Below are 23,665 nucleotides of genomic sequence, written 5' to 3'. Positions count from 1 at the left end.
TTACGGGGCTACCACCTAGTGTACATTCACCAGAGGTTACCAGAGAGGCGTTTACAGAGGCAACAATAACAAAGGTAGAGGCAAGACCAACAATACCCAATCTGCCTCCACCCCTACCCAATGACTTCCCTCTGCTCCCCCGGAACATTCCACTCTGGTCGGGGGAAGAATACAACAGTTTTGCAGCGTGAATCTTTCTGGATTCACTATGCTGTGCATTATTCCGCGGTCTTGTGGTTGGGTCCGGATTCGTAGTCTTTCTTTGTTTTTTGTTTTTTTTCGTAGCCCAGGTGGGCGTCGGCGTCACACCTCCTGGGTGTATTTCCGGTGACGTCGTCATGCTTCCTGCGGAAGCTCCCACTCTTGGGCGCCATCTTCAGATTCTTTTTTTCCGTGGTCGGGTCTGGATCGTTCCCGTTTGGGCTCCAGACATTTTTGGAGAAAGAAGAAAGGAAAATACAGAAATCACAAAGGAAAGTCATCTGAAGACTCCAGGGGACTTCATCGACGAGGAGTCAGCAAAGGAAAAGGCGAATTCATCGAGATCCTCGACAACCGTCGACGAACACGCGACCAGGGAGGCCCTGAGCGCTCGATGATGGACAACACGCCGTTCAAGTTCTGCCGTAACTGCCACCACAAGTACGCGCAGAAGGACCAGCACTCGGTATGCAACCTTTGTCTACTGGTGAATCACGAAAGCGAGGACTGCAACGCCTGCTCCGCCTTAATTTAATTTCATTTAATTGTGGGTTTATATAGCGCTAGGAATCGACTCCCGGAGGAGTATCTCCACGCTTCGACCGCTGGGGAACCCGTCCTGGCTCACCCTGAGAGATGGTCCCTGATGGGTATCTCTAAGGTGCGACCAAGCTTCCCCGGCGGTCTGGGGGGGCCGTTGTGAAGATGAGGCAAGCTGATGCCCAGAGTTGCCGAGTGTGGTTTCTGACTAGAGTAGGCACCAAGGCGAGAATTATCGAGTCCGCTGACCCTGGTCCACGACCCTGCCGCGTCGGGAATCGAACCCTGGTCCCAGGCCGTTCTCTGCTTACGGGTCTGCCGCCTCTAACCAGTGAGCCACACTTCTCCTCACCACCCTCCCTCACCTCGCCACCTTCACCCCGAAGACCCTTCGTGTGAGAGAGAGACAGAGGGTAGCGCACGCCACCCTGCAGGGGAAGGCCCCGACTCCGTCCCTCTACGATCTGGGGATGTCTTCCGAGGAAGAGGACAACGCTGCCGCCGAAGACGACAGCTACACGGTCGTAGAGACCGATTACACGAAGACTTCTGATAAGGTAGGAGACTCTCCGGCCCCCAAAGAACCCGAGAGACTCTGAGTCTCAAAAAAACGAGGGCAAGGCCCCGAAAGCGCCGACGCCGAAGCACCAGGCGTCCGCGAGTACTCACAGGCCCAGCGGATCCTCTGAGAAGGAGTCCCCGGCGCCGAGAGCTGTTGAACAGCAGAAGTCGTCGAAAATCGTCCCCGAAAAGGATCGATCGACGCCGAGGGACATGGACCCTAAACCACCGACGCCGACCAGAGACCCAAAATCCGGTTCGACGTCGAAAACTTCGGCACCGAAAGGCACGGCGCCGAGCCAACTGCCGAAAAGAGCGGCCGAACCATCCGACGCGGAACACGCGGCCGAGATGGAGAAAAAGAGAAGGCGCCTCGAGGCCGAAATGGAAAACATCGTGCAGCGGAAGAAAGAATTAGACGCAAAGATGAAAGCTTTCACGATCCCTCACAAGACCAAGCCACCGGTGGTGGAGGTGGTCGAGGAGGAAGACGAGGTCGCCGAAGAACAAGACCCAGACGTCGAGGTGGTCGACGACCAGGAAGAGTACGAGAATCCCTACGATAGTTACAACTATGGGGAGGAAGAGGACAGCAGGACGGACGCAGAGTCGGCCCCCTCTGACCTACAGGAGGTGGATTACCTGGATGTCGAGACCGACAGCCCGGAGGAGGCGGTCGACACGTATCCCTCGAGGCCCTCGCCGCCGGACGACATCGGGGCCTACAACTCGGTGATAAGGTCTGCCGCAGCGGCATTCAAGCTCGACTAAGAGAAGCAGAAAGCAGACTTCCTTCTAGAGACATTGCTCCCAACACAAACAAAGAGCCAGTACCTGCCAATGCTCGACAGCGTCTTGGCCCAGGGGAAGGAAGCATTCAGGGAGCCCGCAACATGCAAGGCAGTAACTCCCAGAACAGAGAAAAAATACAAACATTCCTCAAAAGACCCACCCTACATTCAGGGGATGGTCTCCGCAGACTCCATTATCACGGCCACAGCAAGGAAGAGGGCTAACGTACCCACTACCTCTGGACCACCACCGGATAAGGAGAGCAAGAGGATGGATCTGGTGGGCAGAAGGATCGAACGGAACGCCGCGACCCACTGGCGCATGGCTAATTCCAACGCCCTGATAAACAGGCACATGTACCAGATCATGGAGGGACTGGGGCAGTTGGTGAAGGACCTGCCCCAGGATGCCAGGCAGAAGGCCGAAAAACTGGTTGAAGAAGGGTAGAACGCAGCAAATTCTTGCCTTAAGACGGCCCTGGATGGAGCAGACACCTCCAGCAGGCTCATGATGATGGGTGTCACTGAAAGAAGACACGCCTGGCTAAGGATCTCAGGTTTCAAACCAGAGGTGCAACACAGCATTCTGAACACACCGTTCAACGGCGACACGCTTTTCGGAACAACAGTTGATGAGAAGCTCAGCCAACTGAAGAAGGCTAACGAAACAGCAAGGTCCATGGGAGCATTGCAGTTCAGAGGCAGCAAAAGGGGCACCCAGTCACGGAGGCCCGGCGGGAGAGGTGGAAACCAGCCAGGTACATCACACCAGGCTTTCCAACAAACGCACCAGACAGACTCGCAGGCTCAGCAGGGTCAGCAGAAGCAGTCCTGGCAATACCAACAAAGAGGCCAGTCCTTTCGAGGGAGAGGAAATGGAGGTGGCCAGAATAGAAGAGGGGGACAGCAGCCCGCTTCTAAGTGACTTCAAAAAACTCCGTGTGCTCATCCACAGAAAACATCCCAGGGGGCAGCACGTACAGAGGGATCAAGACAAGCTAGACATCTACGACCACATAACACCAGTGGGAGGAAGGTTAAGATTTTACCTCCAGGAATGGAGAAAAATCACATCAGACAAATGGATCCTCAACATCATCCAATTCGGTTACTGCATAGAGTTGGAGGGGAGGCCAATAAGCAGAAAACCAAAGAGAAAACAACTAGCAAGCAAACAGCTAGAGTGTCTTCAGGAAGAGGCAAAGGAACTCCTGCGGAAGCAGGCCATACAATGGGTACCCTTCAAGGAAAGAAACACAGAAATATACTCAACGTACTTCCTGGTGCCAAAGGTAGACGAGACAATGAGACCCATTCTGGACCTAAGGTTCCTGAACAAATTCATAAGAACGCAAAAATTCAAAATGACCTCCCTGCAAGAGGTGCTCCCGCAATTGCAGATCGGGTCACAATAGACCTCAGACGCCTACCTGCACATCCCAAAGAACAGAAAGCACAAGCATATGCTCAGGTTCACCATCGGAGAAAGCCACTACCAGTTCACGACACTAGCCTTCGGGCTAAAATCAGCACCAAGGGTCTTCACAAAGTGCCTCGCAGCAGTCGCAGCGCACCTACGAAGGCAAGGAATACACGTATACCCTTACCTGGACGACTGGCTGGTGAAAGCAAATTCATACCAGAAATGCAAGCAGCACGCACATACAGTGACGAGCACGCTCATAAGCCTGGGGTTCTCCATCCATTGGAAGAAATCATCAATGGAGCCGGAACAAGTGAAGATCTTCCTGGGAGCAAAGTTCAACACCTTACAGGGCAAGGTGTTCCCCAGCGAGAAGAGGGCGAGGGCGCTGGTGAAGGAAACTCGCCTCTACCGGAAGCGACAAGCTCTGACAGTGAGGACTGCGAGCAAGATCATGGGGATGATGGCATCATGCATCCACCTGGTATTGAATGTACGTCTCCACATGAGACCCATTCAAGAATGGCTTCAGGAGCAATGGTCACAAGCTACAGGCAGTTGGGAGGATCTAGTGGTTGTAACGCACACAGTGCAGAAGGAGATGACATGGTGGACCATGGAGAACATAACAAGGGGAAAGCCTCTAACACCCCCAACGCCAACAGTGACCATCACCACAGACGCACCCCTGAAGGGATGGGGCGCTCACATGGAGGAGCTCAAGGTGAGGGGACTGTGGACGCCAACAGATGCGACAAGGCACATCAATTACCTAGAATTAAAGACAATCTTCCTTGCACTGAAAGCTTTCCAAACAAGACTGTACAAACACAAGGTGCTGCTACAGACAGACCACACCACCGCGATGTTCTACACCAACAAGCAGGGGGGCACACAGTCGGCCCCGCTTTCAACGCTGGCGCAGGAGATATGGAGATGGGCCATCCCTCTCAAAATAGACCTGCTAGCCATACACCTACAAGGGAAGGACAACATACAGGCAGATTGGCTCAGCAGACAGACATCGGCATCCCACGAGTGGGAGCTCAATGCTCAGGAGACAAGGTGGCTGTTCGACAGAAGGGGAACACCATCAGTGGACCTGTTTGCCACACGCAGGAATGCAAAATGCCAAAACTTCGCATCCAGACAGCCCGAGGAGGGGTCACTGGGGACTGCCCTATGGATAGATTGGTCCGGGATATTTGCTTACGCCTTTCCCCCGATACCACTGATGCACAGGGTGCTGAGCAAGTGCAGAGCGAGCAACATGACCCTGATACTGGTCGCGCCACAGTGGGCCAGGCAGACATGGTACTCGCAGATCATGGAGATGACACAGTGTGCACCCCACAGATTCGGCAGGAGGAAAGACCTACTCTCCATGCAGAACGGAGAGGTGCTACACCCAGAGCCAGAGAGCCTGAGCCTAGTAGCGTGGCTCCTGAGGACATAGAGTTTGCACATTTGAGATTACCAGAAAGCACCCTGAGGGTCCTTCGGGAGGCACGGAGGCCCAGCACTCGGAAGTGCTACGTTGCGAAATGGAAAAGATTCACAATGTGGTGCAGGAAAGAAAGACTTCACAATAAAATGAAGAAGGACTCCACAGTGCTAAAGTACCTGACACACTTGCTGTAGAAGAACCTTAGCTCATCCTCGTTAAGAGTTCACTTGGCAGCGATAGTCGCCTACACAAGGGGAGAAACGTGCAGGAGTTTCTTCACATCACAGGTGGTGAAGAGATTCCTAGAAGGAGCGAAAAGGATCGCACCACCCAAGCGGGTGCCGCCACCTGCATGGAAATTAAACATAGTGCTAACGGAACTCATGAAGGAACCCTTTGAACCACTTCAGAAGGCCTCCCTAAAGATGCTAACTATGAAAACAGCTTTCCTGGTTGCAATAACGTCCTTACGAAGAGTAAGCGAACTTCAGGCGCTGACGCTACAAGAACCCTACATACAAATACACAATGATAGGGTTGTGATGAGGACTGACCCACACTTCATGCCGAAGGTGGTATCCAAATTCCACATGAACCAGTCTATACAGATACCAAGTTTTTTCCAAAAACCAACAACTAGCGCAGAGCGAGCCCTGCACACCCTGGACGCCAGAAGGGCAGTCATGCACTACATTGAGAGGACGAAGGGACACAGGAAAACAAAACAGTTCTTTGTGTCATTCGCAAACAGTTTCATGGGAAAGGCAGTAACCAAAAAGACTATTGCACGATGGATCGCACAGACAATTCAACTCTGCCACAAACGTGCAGGACAAGAGCTAGCAGAGGGGACACGTGCCCACTCCACTAGGAAAAAGGGTGCTACAATAGCTTTCCTGGCTAACACACCCATACAGGACATATGCCTGGCGGCAACATGGGCTTCGGTGCACACGTTCACGAAGCACTACTGTGTGGATATACAGATGAACAAGGAAGCACAAGTCGGACAGAAGGTGCTCCAGCACATATTCAATAGCCAACGCTCATCTTCCACCCAACCGCCACAGAGATGAGAAACCGCTACAAAATCTATGCACAGCATAGTGAATCCAGAAAGATTCACGCTGCAAAACGAATAGTTTTCTTACCTGTCGGTGTAGTTTTGCAGCTTGAAGATCTTTCTGGATTCACTAGAGAACCCACCCACCTCCGCCAGAAAGATGAGGCTGGAGAGAAAAGAGGTGGATTAAAAAAAAAAAAGGGACTTTGAAAGTACAAAGCGGTAAAATATCACCTAAATAGGACAGTGCCATTACTTCGGAAACGAAAGAAACACGGAAAAAAAGAACCCGAAGATGGCGCCCAAGAGTGGGAGCTTCCGCAGGAAGCATGCCGACGTCACCGGAAATACACCCAGGAGGTGTGACGCAGACGCCCACCTGGGCTACGAAAAAACAAAAAACAAAGAAAAGACTACGAATCCGGACCCAACCACAAGACCGTGGAATAATGCACAGCATAGTGAATCCAGAAAGATCTTCAAGCTGCAAAACTACACCGACCGGTAAGAAAACTATTCATTCCTTCCTGTCTGGAGCAACATCACCACAGACAGGTGGGTGAGACAAATCGTTCAATCAGGTTACTGTCTGGAACTTACCTCTACCCCCCAAACATACCACCCAAACAGCGCCCAATGCCATTAGAACATTTATCACTGCTCAAGCAGGAAGTCATCTCCCTCCTACAAAAGAGTGCAATAGAACCAGTTCCCCTGCACCAACAAAACACAGGAGTTTACTCTGCAATTTCTCAGACCAAGAAATGACGGCTCTCTGAGACCTATTCTGGACCTCAGACCTCTAAACCTTTACAAACTCTCAGACCATTTTCACACGGTCACACTTCAGCGGGTCCTTCCTCTTCTTTCACAAGGCGACTTCCTTGCCACTATAGATCTCAAGGCCGCCTACTTCCATATTCCCATTCACACATCTCACAGAAAATATCTCAGTTTCGTAGTGGACGGTCAACACTACCAATTCAAAGTACTCCCTTTCGGAGTCACCACAGCACCCCGGGCATTCACCAAGTGCCTGGCGGTAGTTGCAGCTCATCTAAGAAGACAACACATTCACGTCTTCCCATATTTGCACGACTGGCTTATAAAAGCCAGCTCATTCAGTCAGTGTGTACATCACGCTCACGCCACTAGTCAACTACTCAACAACTTGGGGTTTACAGTAAACCATGCAAAGTCTCATCTGCTACCGTCCCACATACAACAATACCTAGGTGCCACAATAGACACCTCAAAAGCACTAGCTTATCCCAGTCCAGCCAGGATAGCAAGCATGCAAACCCTAATAACCGAATTTCAGCCTCAACACTCTCTTCCAGCTTGAGTGTTCATGCAGCTCATAGGGATGATGGCCTCTTGCATATTCATAGTGCCTCACGCAAGACTCCAGATGCGTCCTCTACATGAGTGCCTAGCACGACAATGGAACCAGGCTCAAGGTCAGCTAACAAATCTGGTGTTGGTAGACGGTCGCACTCATCGCTCTCTGCACTGGTGGAACACCAAAAACCTTTCCAAAAGGCGACCGTTCCTAGAGTGAGTTCCACAGATAGCCATCACAGCCGACGCATCGCTCTCCGGCTGGGGAGCTCATCTGTTACATCACACCATGCAGGGCACATGAACACCCCAACAAAGGTTACTCCACATCAACCACCTGGAGTTACTAGCTATATTCCTAGCCCTAAAAGCATTTCAGAAGCAAATATCAGGCAAGGCTGTCCTAGTCCGCACGGACAACATGACAGCCATGTACTACATACAGAAACAAGGCGGGACACATTCTCTGCAACTCTCTCAACTAGCACAGAACATATGGAGATGGGCTATACCTCACAACATTTTTCTCCTAGCCCAACATGTCCCGAAAGTCCAGAACAACATTGCCGTCGAACACAGCAGATTCACGAGTGGGAACTTCATCCATAAGTTCTTCAACCATTTTTTCAAATGTGGGGACAACCAGACATAGATCTCTTCGCCACACACGAAAATGCCAAATGCCCAAGCTTCGCCGCCAGATATCCACACCCATTGTCCAACGGCAATGCGATATGGATGAATTGGTCAGGCAAATTTGGGTAAGCTTTTCCGCCTCTCCCACTCATTCCACCGGTGGTGTTCAAGCTACAGCAACACTACTCTCATTCTAGTTGCTCCAACTTGGGCCAGACAACATGGTACACCACATTACTAAAACTGTCAGTAGTTCCGCACCAAAAACTACACCTCTCCCCACGCCTCTTAACCCAGAACCATGGAGAGATCAGACACCCGGACCCCGCTCAGCACAACCTTGTGATCTGGCTTCTGAGGTCTTAGAATTCAGTTACCTTAACCTTCCCCCTGACTGTAGGAACGTTATTAAGGAGGCTAGACATCCCACCACTAGAGCCTGCTATGCAGCCGTCACAACACTGTCTATCCAACACATCATAGGTTACCTACTACATCTCCAAAGGTGTAACTTAGCCTATACATCTATCAGGTTGCACTTCACAGCCATACCAGCCTATTTACAAAATAGGCAACACTTATCCATCAAACTATTTATGGAAGGCCTCAAAAGAATAATTCCTCCCAGAGTACCACCCTCACCTGTGTGGAATTTAAACATAGTTCTCCCAAGACTAATGGGTCCTCCCTTTGAACCGCTACATAAATGTGAGCTACAGTTTCTAACATGGAAAGTTGTTTTCCTAGTGGCCATCACTTCCCTTAGAAGAGTTAGTGAGCTTCAAGCACTAACTATTCAAGAACCTATTCAAGAACCTTTCTTACAAATGCTTCATAATAAGGTTGTTCTCCGAGCTAATCCTAAATTCCTCCCTAAAGTTATTCTCCCTTCCACCTCAGTCAGTCTGTGGAGTTGCCAATGTTCGTCTCGCAAACAACGTCGCAGAAAGAGCTCTTCATACTCTAGTTGTTAAAAGAGCATTGCTTTATTACATTGAGAGAACACAACGTTTTCGAAAGACCAAACAACTTTTTGTATCTTTCTCACCACCACATAAAGGCAACCCCATTTCAAAATCTGGGATAGCAAGGTAGATTGTTAAGTGCATACAAATTTGCTATCACAAAGCGAAAAGTACCTTATCGGTTCCTCCTAAAGCTCACTCTACAAGAAAGCTAGGGGCTTCAATGGCATTTTTAGGGGAACATTCACTTAGACGACATCTGCTAAGCAGCTACATGGTCTACACCGGACACATTCACAAAAAATTATTGTGTAGAATTGCAAACAAAGCAACAAGCTGTTGTGGGCCAGGCTGTTCTCAAAACACTATGTTCGAGGCATGTGGGCTGCTGAATTCATATCTGTTGAAGTAAGGGATGGCTACAAGGGATTTAGTTTATGAATCAATTGAGGTGAATGTAGTAATTATTCATAGGTTCTTTTACTAAATTGAACCAGATGCATCCACAGGATTACTCTGATATTAATCACCAGTTTTTTACACAAGTAAAACAGTACAGTAACAAGAAGAAGCACACAGCAGAGAAAGGTTATGTTTGAAATTATTTGTATTGAAGTTAATCACAAAGAAAATTTCATGGGGACAGAAAACAGAACAAAACTTTCAAGTAAAAGTCATGAAAAGCAGTATATCTATATCAACTGGTCATTTCATAACAATACATCAACTTCATTAATACATAAGGAAAACCAAAATCATAAATGTATCATGGTGTCCTTCAGTGCAAACAATGCTGAGAAGTTGATGTCTTTGGTCGACGTTTCGGTCTTGTATGTTGTCATCTATAAGACCATCATCAGGACTTAATTTTTCATCAAAATAAAACCCCTTAGATACGTCAAGGGTATCAGGATGATTTTCAGGAAAGGGTACTAGTTCCGAATTGATAATAGTTGCCCAACGAATCTGTTAAAGCTCTTCTTCATATTCAGAGCTTTGTATGTGGATGTAGGTTGGCTGATATCCAGAATAATCAGAAACACTTGTGATATTAGATACGAATGAAAGGTCGATCGAAAATCAGGGATCACTGTCACGGGAATTCCTCAGTCTCCAGTTAGTAATGACATGAATTCATATCTGTGCATAGATCGCCGCCTAGTGTTGGGTCCGGATGATTGCACATTGTTGTCCTGAAGAGTCTTCGAAGTATCACGAGATAGGTGGCTCCTCCCTCGGATTACAGTGCGCATGGGCATCCTCTCCATCCTCAGATTGTTTTTTTCCGCCATTGGGTTCGGATGTACTTTCCATAACTCCAAGTTCGGAATCGAAAGAAACTTTTCAGAAAGGCCAAAAGGCCTTCGGATTCGTCGGTATTGTTTCGCTCGGTACCGATAAGCTTTCATCACCCTTTGCTTGCACTCCGGTCGTCGATTCGAGCCGTTAGGCCTTCTCGGCGCCACGTGGACCGACGATCGATGGAACGAAGTCCATTCAAATACTGCCCGCAGTGCAACTCAAAGTTCCCGCACACAGATAAGCATCCAGTGTGCAACAAATGTTTATCTCCAGATCATCATGAAGATAATTGCCTAGCTTGTGCCTAGTTCCGATCCAAAAAGACAATCCGGAACCGGCGAGCGGCATGGCAAGAAATGCAGAGGTCGGCACCGGAGCCTGAGAATATCTTCGACGATGAGGAAGACCTAGTTGACGCCGAAGACTAGGATCGAGAGGAAGATCAATACTCCGAGCACGACTCTGAATATTATATCGACGAGGAAAAACAAATCGTCGATGTTGATAAATACTATTAAGACATCGTAGCTGTCGAAGACGACTCCGATGACGAGGGGCGAACCGTGAGTACACCGCCCCATACAGACACTACACCAATATCAGAGAGACAGGTCGAGGCATCGCCAACAGGTCTTAGCCAAGATCAAAATACTGGTTCTATAGCCCTGCCATACCGCCCGGCTAAGAACATACAAGAAGATCCTTCTGAGACACGTAATGCGAGGCCGGTTCAATCGAAACCGAAACTCATCGACACGACAGTCTTCGGACCGAACGTCGGCGAACCGAAGGTGATAAAACAAAAGGGCGCCGAGCCTAAGGCGACCATTACATATAAACCTTCGAAGCCAAAGGCCGTCGAATCGACCAAATCGAGTTCGACTGTCGAAAAAGAAAAGAAGCCTGTCGACAACGGCAAACAGGCTACGCCCAAGGCGGTCGTCGAACCGAACGCGAAACCTAAGGCACACCAAACAAAGGCGGTCGAGTCGAAGACCATCGATCCGAAGAGGGGCACCGAGCCGAAGCCGCAGGCTTTAAGGACACCTCTACAGCCTAAAGACGTTCTCGTACCGACAAAACCGCTCGGTCCGAAAAAAGTGGTGAAACCTGTAAAAGACGTCGGACCGACAAAACCTGTCGAAAAAACGCAAAAAACAATACAGGCACCGAAAGCGGTCGATCCGAATAAAGGCATCGAACCGAAGAAGGTCAAACAAAAGACTACGACGCCAAGGCTAAAAACGGTGGAAGAGGAGATCATACATCCAGACCCCTCCACAGAAGATCAGTCCAAGCTATATATTGATCCAAACACTGGGAAAGTGACTGTGTATACAAAAAAGAAAAGACCAGTGCCAGCTGAAGACTTTTCTAAAATTCCACTAAAAAAGAAGAGAGACTGTGCAACCTCTCCTATTCTTTTCCAACCTCTCTCTCCAGCTATGCCTACTACTCCATATGCCCCATACTCACCTGCACGCTCTGACTACAACCCAGATGAAGATCAGGACGCAGATGTGGGATTTGGATATCCCCAAAACCCATATGTAGACCCCAATTCACAACCATGGGGAGGGGGGGGGGAGCCAGACTTTGAGGGGGCTCTACCCATTACAGACCCTACTGTATACCCAGCAAAACCATCACCCACAGAAGACACAGTGGCTTTTAACTCTTTACTAGATAGAGCAGCAAACTACCATAAGGTAAACATGCATTCAGATGCTGTAGAAGAAGACTTTCTATTTGATACACTAGCGACATCAGAAAGAAGTGTCAAAACACTCCCCATGTTAAAGGGTGTCCTAAAGCACGCAAATGACATATTTAAAGACACTGCTAGGGCACGTGTCATCAACCCTAGAATAGAGAAGAAGTATAGGGCGGCACCAGTAGACCCTACTTACATCAAGGGACAACTGCCCTTGGATTCATTGGTGGTATCCAACGCACGAAAGCATGCTAATTCACAAACTACTGGAGAGGCTCCTCCTCCTGATAAGGAGTCCAAGATTTTGGAAGCATCAGGCAAAAGAGTAGCGGCTCAAGCAGCAAACTCTTGGAGAATAGCCAATACTCCGGCCTTGCTGGCCAGATATGACAGGGTGCACTATGACACACTAGAAGAACTTCTCCAACACTTACCTGAGCCTTACAAACAGCAGGCAGATGAACTTATAAAGGAGGGAAAGCTCATCACCAATGCCTCCATTAAGTGTGCTCTAGACGCGGCAGACACAGCTGCCAGATCTATCAACACAAGCGTACTGCTTAGGAGACACGCATGGCTGCGCATATCTGGATTCAAAAATGAAGTCCAGGCTACAATTCTTAACCAGCCTATAAACCCAGATTTTTTGTTTGGTCCAGCAGTTGACTCAATTCTGGACAAAATGAAAAAGGGCAAGGAGACTGCTAAGTCCATGGGAGCTCTTCAGTCCCAACAACACGGAGGCTCCTTTCGTCGCTCCAGCTATAGAGAAGGAGCGCGAGGTAACACATCGCAGCAATCTTCCACATACAAAAGTAACACGCAATCCACACACAACAAAAACACAAATCGTGGTGGATACAGAGGAAATAATAACAAAGGCACAGGTCATGGAGGCAATGCCAATGGATCCTCCACTAACACCAAACAGTGACTTTTTGGCACTACCCCCAGACCATACAACACCGGTCGGGGGAAGAGTACAACAGTTCCTACCTGTCTGGCTAAACATCACTACAGACAAATGGGTCAGGCAAATTATCCAACATGGCTATTGGCTAGAGCTAACATCCACACCACCCAACATACCACCCGTACACCGCCCAATGTCACAGGAACATATAACGTTATTGCAGCAAGAGGTCATCAGTATGCTGCAAACGGGGGCCATAGAACCAGTCCCATTCAAACACCAAGGAACAGGAGTATACTCACTATACTTCCTCATTCCCAAAAAGGACAGGTCTCTCAGACCAATATTGGATCTCAGGCCCCTCAACCACTACATTTTATCAGAGCACTTTCACATGCTCACTCTTTAACAAGTCTTACCTCTGCTGCGACAGGGAGACTTCCTAGCAACTCTGGACCTCAAAGACGCATACTTTCATATACCAATACACCCTCCTCACAGAAAGTATCTCAGGTTTACAATTCAAGGACAACACTACCAGTTCAAAGTCCTACCATTCGGTGTAACAACAGCTCGGCGGGTGTTCACAAAATGCCTAGCGACAGTGGCGGCGCATCTCGGGAGACAACACATTCACGTGTACCCATATCTGGACGTCCCAGCAATGTGCCAGCCACATGTCAAAGACTATTCATCTCCTGCACAGTCTAGGTTTCTCGCTGAACTACCCAAAGTCACGCCTACAACCCTCCCATGTACAACAGTACCTGGGAGCCACAGTAGATACACTAGCAGCAAAAGCATATCCAAACTCAGCACGGATTAACGGAATGCAAGCGTTAATCCAAAGGTTTAAACCACAACACTCATTGCCAGCTCGAGTGTTTATGCAACTAATAGGCATGATGGCCTCATGCATTTTCATAGTCCCTCATGCAAGACTGCACATGCGTCCGCTACAAGAGTGCCTAGCAAGGCAGTGGAACCAGGCTCAGGGACAATTAAAGGACCTAGTGTTGGTGACCAGTCGAGCATGCAACTCTCTGCATTGTTGGAATCCACAAAACCTTTGCAAAGGATGACTGTTCCAGGAGCCTGTCCCACAAGTAGTGATAACAGCGGACGCATCCCTGCTAGGCTGGGGAGCCCATGTCCTGCATTACACAGTCCAGGGAATATGGACTCCGCAACAGAAAAAGTTGCACATCAACCTACTAGAGTTGACGGCGGTCTTCCTAGCCCTAAAAGCGTTCAAGAAACACTTATGCAACAAGACCGTGTTGATCCGGACGGACAACATGACAGCTATGTATTACATTCAAAAACAGGGAGGAACACACTCCCCACAGCTATCGCACCTAGCTCAGAGTGTGTGGAAATGGGCCATTCAGAGGAACATGTTTCTCATGGCAGAACATCTCCCAGGCAAGGACAATCAGATAGCCGACCTGCTCAGCAGGCACAGTCAACAGATGCACAAATGGGAGATTCACCACAATGTGCTCCAACCATTCTTCCAGCAGTGGGGACAACCGGAGATAGATCTGTTTGCCACAAGCGAAAACACAAAATGCCAGTACTTTGCCGCCAGGTTCCCACATCCGCAGTCGCAAGGCAATGCGATATGGATGAACTGGTCAGGCAAATTTGCGTACGCTTTTCCCCCAGCTCCATTAATACCGCTAGTAGCACGCAAAATGCGCCAACACTCGCTAACGCTAATCCTAGTTGTCCCACGTGGGCAAGGCAACCGTGGTACACAACATTCCTAGAACTGTCAGTGGTGCCTCATCAAAGACTGCGACTCACACCCAGTCTTCTAACTCAGAGCCGTGGCGAAATCCAACACCCAGACCCGCAACAGCTGAACCTAGCGATCTGGCTCCTGAAATCCTAGAGTTTGGATACCTCAACTTGCCTCCAGACTGCATGAATATTATCAAAGAGGCAAGAAGACCCACTACCAGAGCATGTTATGCAGCTAAGTGGAAACGTTTCGTCATTTACTGCAGTAACAACAACATAAACCCTTTAGATGCTTCTACACAACACATCATTTGCTATCTATTGCACCTACAACACTGCAATTTAGCCTTCTCATCCATACGAATACATTTAGCTGCGTTAGCAGCATATCTCCAAAACAGGCAACACCTTTCACTGTTTAGAGTGCCAGCAATTAAAGCATTTATGGAGGGACTCAAACAAGTGACTCCCCCAAAACACCCACCTTCACCAGTCTGGAATCTAAACATCGTTTTAACCAGACTTATGGGACCACCTTTTGAACCACTACACTCATGCGAACTGCAATTTCTCACTTGGAAAGTGGCTTTCCTTATTGCCATAACTTCACTTCGAAGAGTTAGTGCGCTCCAAGCCCTAACTATTCAAGAGCCATTCATTCAAGTACATGCAAATAGAGTAGTTCTCAGAACAAACCCTAAATTCATGCCAAAGGTGGTATCCCATTTCCATATAAATCAAACTATAGAACTGCCAGTGTTCTTTCAGAACCCACAGACAGTAGCCGAAAGGGCCTTGCATACTCTAGATGTCAAAAGAGCTCTGCTATACTATATAGATAGAACTAAGGCATTCCGAAAGACAAAACAGTTGTTTGTTGCTTTCTCACCACAACACAAAGGCAACCCTATTTCAAAGTCGGGTATAGCCAGATGGATCTTTAAGTGCATTCAGATATGTTATTTAAAAGCAAAACGCACATTAACAGTTCCCCCTAGGGCGCATTCCACACGCAAACTAGGGGCATCCATGGCTTTCCTAGGAAATATTCCTTTACACGAAATTTGTAGAGCAGCCACATGGTCAACCATACATACATTTACCAAACACTATTGTGTAGATGTACATTCCAAACAGCAAGCTGCTGTAGGACAGGCTGTTCTCAAAACTCTGTTTCAGACTGCTGCAGCTGACACAGGCAGCCACCACTAGGGGAGAAACTGCTATACATTCTATGCACAGATATGAATTCAGCAGCCCACATGCCTCGAACGGAATATGCTACTTACCAGTATGCATCTGTTCTTGGCATGTAGGGCTGCTGACATTCATATCGCCCACCCGCCTCCCCGGTGCCTGTCGCAGCTGCAGCATTCACTCTTTGCATGGCCATCTCTTAATGTACTATACTCCATCTCTGCCACAATGGCGAAAAACAATCTGAGGATGGAGAGGATGCCCATACGCACTATAATCCGAGGGAGGAGCCACCTATCTCGTGATACTTCGAAGACTCTTCCAGGACAACAATGTGCAATCATCCGGACCCAACACTAGGCGGCGATCTATGCACAGATATGAATGTCAGCAGCCCTACATGCCAAGAACAGATGCATACTGGTAAGTAGCATATTCCTTCAAACAACTGCAACAGATACTGGTGGTCGCCGCTAAGGAATGGGTGCTGCTATACAATCTATGCATAATGTGATATCTGCAGCTCATATGCCTCGAACGGAAAAGGCTACTTACCAGTATGCATCTGTTCTTGGCATGAAGAACTCCATGTTCGCACACACGCCCACCCACCTCCCTGGTTACCTTTATCTGTTCCAGTATTATCTTATTTAGATACAACCTACATGGACATCTTTGTGTTCTCACAAAACTCCATCATTTTCCTTCTTGTCGAAAAAACAATCTGAAGATGGAGTCGATGTCCATGCGCACTATTGTCTACAGGAGGAGTCACCTATCTCGTGACTTCCAAAGACTTCACCAAGACAAAAACAACTGCAAACATCCGGGCCCAACACCAGAGGGCGATCTATGCAATTTCAATTTCAAGAAGTCTTTATTCGATAATTAAATCATAAAAGACATGTACACGAAAACAAATTTCTAAAAATACATGTACATTCCATAAAATAGATACTGTAAGTATAAATACAGTAAGACTATATTAAATCACTAGTGTTAGACAACGTTGAAATACATTAAAAGAAATTTACAATAAATCCTATATCAAGTGACCTTGGCAATAATCCTAGGGCAGTTAAGAGATCCACAATTACACATAACCACTAACAGTACTAAAAACTTAACGGTATAACCTATAACAGATTAATATATCTGGCTCTGAGGATCCAAGCCCACCCAATAAATTTAGCAACTCCTATTACAATTAAAGGTGATAGGTCAGTCTTTAGTATCCTACTAGTATTTGCTGCTGAGCGAGTTCCCAGATTCCTACAAACTGGGCTTAGCCACTTTGCTCTAGGGGCAGCATACAACGGACAGACAAAAAGAAAATGATCAATATTCTCTTCCTGTCCATAGCAGCTTGGACAATTTCCCGGGCCTCCCTTACCCCATTTTTTAGTGAATTCCCTTATGGGCAAAGAACCGCACCTAAATTGATGAAAAAGTTTGCGGTCCAAGGGCTTAATTATTATTTCCCAGTAGTTTTCGAAGCTGGGGACATCTTTCATAGCAAAAAAGTGCCAGTAAGGTTACTGTGAGTTAGACCAGACTGTCTTTTGGTTGCCACCCATTCCCAATAGTGCAACTTTAAATCCCTTTTTGAGGGAAAGGTTGCATTGGCAGGATTTGACCAAAGATCTCCATAGCCCATATCACACAGGGTGGTTCTTAAAGCCTTGAACCAGCCAATGTTAGAGGAGCCTGGGAGATCTTTAACCTCTAAACATGCTCCAGCATACAGCTGGAGCTCTGGCGTAGTCCATAGGCGCCGCCAAAACGCCAATGGACGCAATCCGGCCATGTCCTCCACCGGCTGGCACCCAAGGTCAAACAAGAGCGGAAGCCGCGGGAGGCCAGTGGCTAACCTTAAAAATTTATTTTGGGCAACCTTCAGGGGTTCAAGGTTGCTATAGCCCCAGAGCTCAGCTCCATATAGAACTGATGGTAAAACTTTCATGCCATAGATTTTAGTTAGGGGCAACATGGGCCTAGAAAAGGAGCTTTTGTGTTCTTTAAGCAATGCTCCTCCTATCTGCAAGTGCTTCAATGCCAGTAAGTCAACCTGGTGGGACCATCCAAGGGTCTCACTATCTATGCATAGTGTGTAAATCTGCAGCTGTACATGCCAAGAACAGATGCATACTGGTAAGTAGCATTTTCCTTACCTGTAATCCTAATTTACCATATCTCCTTTAGAGGCAGGTGCAAGGTCACGCAAAATGTGATTAGGCTCCTTTCTGGTCTCCAAGTCAGCTTTCGGGTTGAACTTGTGCAGCCCGCCCTGAAGTCCCCAGGCACAGGCGAACATCTCTAGGTTTTATTTTCTGCGAGTCACAGATGGCCTATTAAGAGTAACCTCTGTTTACAATAAACATCATACCTAGATACGCGACAGCCCCATGATAGGGAGGCACCCGGCCGTAGGCTATTTAGTTTCCCACTAAAGTCAGTGATTACTTGGTTTTGGGCCTGTTTTAATCGTGCATTCGATAGGAGGAAAAGATATACTTGTGAAATAATGAACACTAAATAAATTCAGCCTTTTTACTCATCTTTACTTCCATATTTAAATGTCAATTATTCCTTTATGGAACTAAATGTAATTCAACAGCGATTGCTCAATGTCACGTTTGATGGTTGATTTTGGTTGATAAGCTGAATGTATTCTTTGTTTTTTGTTTACTCATGAACTAAAACGAATTTTAAAAAATTACAAAATTATTGCGTCAGTTCTGTTGTGTTTTTTTATCTTATATCTAAAGGCTTTTTTGTAGTGGTGCCATTAAAACTTATTAACAAAAAATGAAAAAGTAGGTAACTATTGGCACGTCTCCTCTTTTGACTTTGCAGGCTCTTATCCAGTCCTGTGACCCTCCCACCTCTCTGTCCAGCGACCCCAATGTCCGAATGATTACCCTCTACGACAACGAAGAGGTGAGTTTGGACTTGTAGCACAGCAGGTACTTGGCACCCAACCGGGTTTGAAGTGGTAACTTTATCGTCACCATGTCTGGAACTGAGTACCATCCTCTGGGCACAGACTGGCACTGCACGCATGCCAGGGCACTGAGGGCATTGGCAGTATTCCTGCTGCCTGACCATGGGTCAATGAGGGCAGCGGTAGGAGGAGTCTGATATCTGCTGCTCTGTGCGTCCACAGCTTTACTCTCTTGCGTTAAAAAGCAGGATGTCCTTAAGGCGTGCATTGGTTGTGCTGTGGTTGGTCACACTGAGGGCCAGCGGATGGAAGAAAGAGCACAAGTTATCACACGCACATCTGGAGTGTAGGGGATATTCGTGCAAGCATTTCGTGCTCACCTCCAATACAGCTTCCACTACACACACCTTTTCCTCTCCAAAATACACACTGACAGCCCTAACACCAGGCACGTGTCTGTACTCACATCTAGGAAAGCAGATACCTACCTATCACACACGCTCATGCACCTCAAACCATACCTCTTTCGTGGAAACTTGTTGTATTAGAGTGTCTTCCAGATGTGGTGTACATTTGATATACACTCATCTCTCGGGACTTATTCACCTGCGGCGCAGCCCAAGCACAGAGGAAGTTCCCACACATTCATGCATGCATTGCTCCTGGACCGATGGGCACAATATCAGGAGATGAGATTTACGACATGCAGGTGCCATTTTGCTCTTCTGCATCCTCTGCAGACTGGCTGGGTGTTCTGTCCAAATGCACTATTATGAGTAACCTTCTAATGATGGTGCTAACGCTAGGTGTGAGCCCATCTCCTCTTCACCGGTCCTCCGTGACCACATGGAGGTATGGGAAGTAAAGGCAGGTTCGAGGCATGTGGGCTGCTGAATTCATATCTATAGAATAGATCTCCGCCTAGTGTTGGGTCCGGATGATTGCACATTGTTGTCCTGGAAGAGTCTTCGAAGTATCACGAGATAGGTGGCTCCTCCCCTGGACTACAGTGCGCATGGGCATCGACTCCATCCCCAGATTGTTTTTTCCGCCATTGGGTTCGGATGCATATTTGATCACTCAAGTTCGGAATCGAGAGAAACTTTCTTTTCGGCCCAAAGGCCTTCCTATAGCATCAGTATTGTCTTGCGTTCGGTGCCCAGCTCTGTTCCGGCTCAGTTCCCGAGTCGGACATCCAGAGGAGTCGCGTGGCTCTTCGGTGCTCGAGGCCCGGTCAACGCAGCCAGACTTATTCTACGACACATCATGGAACGGAGCCCGTTCAAGAGATGCCCCGTGTGCAACTCGAAGTATCCCCACATCGATGTCCACCCGGTGTGCAACAAGTGCCTGTCGCCGGATCACGACGAAGCCAACTGTATGGCTTGTTCTCGTTTTCGCTCCAAGAAGACGATTCGACTTCGGCGCGTGGCGCGCCAGGAGGCCCAGCAGACGGCCCCTGACCCGGTGAACATTTTCGAGGGGGAGAAGATCGAGAGCCGATTTCGACTCCAGCGGCAGAGATCGACTCCAACTACGACGCAGACGTCGAAATGTTCGACACAGACGACGTCGTCGACGAGGTAGGAGACTACAATGAGGCCTATGGGGCCATGGAAGATAGCTCAGGTGCAGAGCTATGCCCCGTTCGAACAATAACTAAGGCTCAGGTCGAGGGATCGCCACATGGCCTTACCCAAGATCTTGCACCTGGATCCACGGTCTCGCCTCCGGGCCCGGCTACGGACACTTCTACGGAGCCGCCATTGGTCAAACCGAAAGTGAAAGCTTCGGACTCGACAAAACAGAAAGTGGTTGAGACGCCGTCGAAACCAAAAGCGTCTGTCGCCTTGGTCGGCTCCACGTCTTCACACCTGTCGGTGCAGTCGAAGCCTAAGAAGGTGGTCGAACCGGTGAAGTCGCGCATGGGCGTCGAACCGAAGACTGGGCCATCAAAACCGCTTGTCAAGGCCGCCGACCCGAAACCGTTGGCGCCGAAGGCCGTCGACACTGACAAAGGCCTCGGAGCTCCGAAAGCTGTCGATCCTGCACATCGGCCCGAAAAGGCCAGAAGCACTGTCGCCCTCGAGTCTGCACGTGGTGGTGGATCGAGAACTCCTGTCGGGTCGACGAAACCGTCCGCATCCTTCACAAAGCAGGTGTCGGACTCGTTGCAACGCATCAAGGACAAGGCTTCCGCGGTCGATCCGAAGGATACTTCCACCCCGAAGCCCGCAGCCAAGCCGCAAAAGTCGACGGCGCCGATCCAGTTCACGCTGCCACCGAAAGTGGCGCCGAAGGCGTTCGCGCCCAGGACGGTCGTCGACGCGTCCATGAAGGTGTCCATGGGGCCGAAGCCTAACCCTGCAGTCGTCGGCACAAAGCACCGTCAACCTCTACTGGAGGAGCAGTCGGAACAATTTATCGACGCCGACACCGGTAAACTTTCCATCTACAAGCGAAAGATCACACCGGCACAGCCTATGGAGTCCTACACAATTCCTTTGAAGAGGAAAAAGGCTTCCACGGATTCCCCTGTTCTTGTGGAACTGATTACTCCACGTGCTCAGGACACTGCTCCAATCTCGCCCACTTACTCAGATGTGGAGGCTGGGGAGGGGGACGATGAGGAGTACAACTACCCTGCCGACACTGATCCGGAGGATCACCATGACACATGGGCAGATGCTGGGGACCCGGGGGATCCGCACACTGCCCCGGACACTCAAATATATACTGTCAAAACCTCCCCTACTGAGGATTCTGCGGCATTTAATGCATTAATTGAGAGGGCAGCTAAAAATCACGACGTCCAGCTACATGCTGACCCTGTTGAAGTGGATTTTCTGTTTGATACCTTTTCCACCTCTGAAAAGACTGTCAAGACTCTGCCAATGCTGAAGGGTGTCTTGAAACATGCTGCGGACATTTTTAAAGAACCCACACGTGCCAGGGTTATAAACCCCAGAATTGAAAAAAAGTACAAGCCGGCGCCTGGGGACCCTACCTACATCAAGGGCCAGTTGCCGTTGGACTCCCTGGTTGTTTCAAATGCCCGGAAGAGGGCAAATTCACAGACTACTGTTGATGCTCCTCCCCCTGACAAGGAATCTAAGGTGTTAGAGGCATCAGGGAAGAGGGTGGCGGCTCAAGCGGCCAATATCTGGCGTATTTCTAACACACAGGCGCTCTTGGCCAGATATGACAGGGCACACTATGATACACTTGAGACCCTGTTACAACACTTGCCAGATGAGTATAAGGAGGCAGCAGAGATGCTCATTCAAGAAGGGAAACTCATCTCAAATGCTTCTATCAAGTGTGCACTGGACGCAGCGGACACCGCGGCCAGGGCCATTAACACCAGTGTAATGTTGCGGCGTCAGGCCTGGCTCATAATCTCCGGATTCAAACCAGAGATACAGACCACCATTCTCAATCAGCCTGTAAAACCCTGATCACTTATTTGGACCTGAGGTGGACACCACCCTGGAAAAAATCAAAAAAGACACCGAGACTGCGAAGTCTATGGGGGCTCTCCAGTCACAGCAGTTCAGGGGTAGTACTTTTCGTCGCTCAAGCAATAGAGGTGTTTCCAGAGGCCAGATGTCCCAGCAAACACAGTACACTAAAAGTGGTGCACAAACCTCTTACAACAAGCAGAGTAGAGGCGGTTATCGTGGCAACAGCACCAAGGGCAGAGGTCGTGGAAACAACAACTCCCGATCCTCCGCCGCCAACAAACAGTGACGCCTTGTCACTGCCCCCCGACCATACAACACCTGTCGGGGGGAGACTCCAACAGTTCCTGCCAGTCTGGAAATCCATCACCACAGACAGGTGGGTCAGAAAACGTATTCAGTACGGTTATTGTCTGGAGTTGACATCCACTCCACCCAACATCCCCCCAAAGCACCGTCCTATGTCAACAGAGCATTTGCACTTATTGCAGCAAGAGGTGCTCGTCATGCTGCAAAAAGGGGCAATCGAGCTCGTTCCAGTGGAACAAAGAGGCTCGGGAGTGTACTCCCTGTACTTCTTGATCCCAAAGAAAGATGGGTCCCTGCGTCCCATACTAGACCTCAGGCCCCTAAACCAGTACATTCTCTCAGAACACTTTCATATGCTCACGTTGCAGCAGGTTCTTCCGTTGCTCAATCAGGGGGATTTCCTCGCAACATTCGATCTAAAAGACGCATATTTTCACATTCCACTACATCCGTCACACAGAAAATACCTCAGATTCACCATTCAGAATCAGCATTACCAATTCAAGGTCCTCCCTTTCGCAGTGACCACAGCGCCCAGGGTGTTCACAAAATGCCTGGTGACAGTGGCTGCGCACCTCCGGAGACAAAACGTTCACGTCTAACCTTACCTGGACGATTGGCTTCTCCAAGCAAAGTCGGCACAGCAGTGCGCTGCCAACATGTCCCACACCATTCACCTTTTTCACAATCTGGGATTCTCACTGAATTATCCGAAGTCACACCTTTAGCCCGCCCATGTGCGGCAGTATCTAGGCGCAACAATAAACACTCTGGCAGCCACAGCACAGCCAAATTCACTGAGGATCAACAGCATTCAATTGCAGATCCAAAAATTCAGACCACAACACTCGCTTCAAGCCCGGGTGTTCCTGCAGTTGATAGGCATGATGGCCTCCTGCATTTTCATAGTCCCGCACGCGAGACAACATATGCGTCCGCTTCAGGAGTGCTTAGCACGTCAGTGGACTCAGGCTCACGGACAGTTGAAAGACCTAGTGTTGGTGACCGGTCGTGCATACAACTGTCTGCATTGGTGGACTCCACACAACCTTTGCAAGGGACGACCGTTCCAGGAGCCTGTGCCACAAATCATCCTAACAACGGACACATC

General features: G+C 48.8%; 1 protein-coding gene across 8 annotated transcripts in view; it reads left to right on the top strand.

Annotated features, from left to right (window-relative positions):
• Window positions 1-23,665, top strand: part of DNPEP (aspartyl aminopeptidase) — a 1,185,204-nt gene that overhangs the window by 970,750 nt on the left and 190,789 nt on the right. For all 8 annotated transcript variants that reach the window (XM_078679177.1, XM_078679176.1, XM_078679182.1 and 5 more), the window contains one exon: window positions 18,697-18,780. In XM_078679177.1, the coding sequence (XP_078535303.1) occupies window positions 18,697-18,780 (84 nt within the window). The remainder of the gene's footprint in view (window positions 1-18,696; window positions 18,781-23,665) is intronic.

This window comes from Lissotriton helveticus, chromosome 3_1 (assembly GCF_964261635.1).
Source record: "Lissotriton helveticus chromosome 3_1, aLisHel1.1, whole genome shotgun sequence".
In the NCBI taxonomy this organism is placed as follows: Eukaryota; Metazoa; Chordata; class Amphibia; order Caudata; family Salamandridae; genus Lissotriton; species Lissotriton helveticus.
The sequence above is the reverse complement of the archived record's forward strand: the minus strand, read 5'-3'. Positions and strand labels throughout refer to the sequence as shown.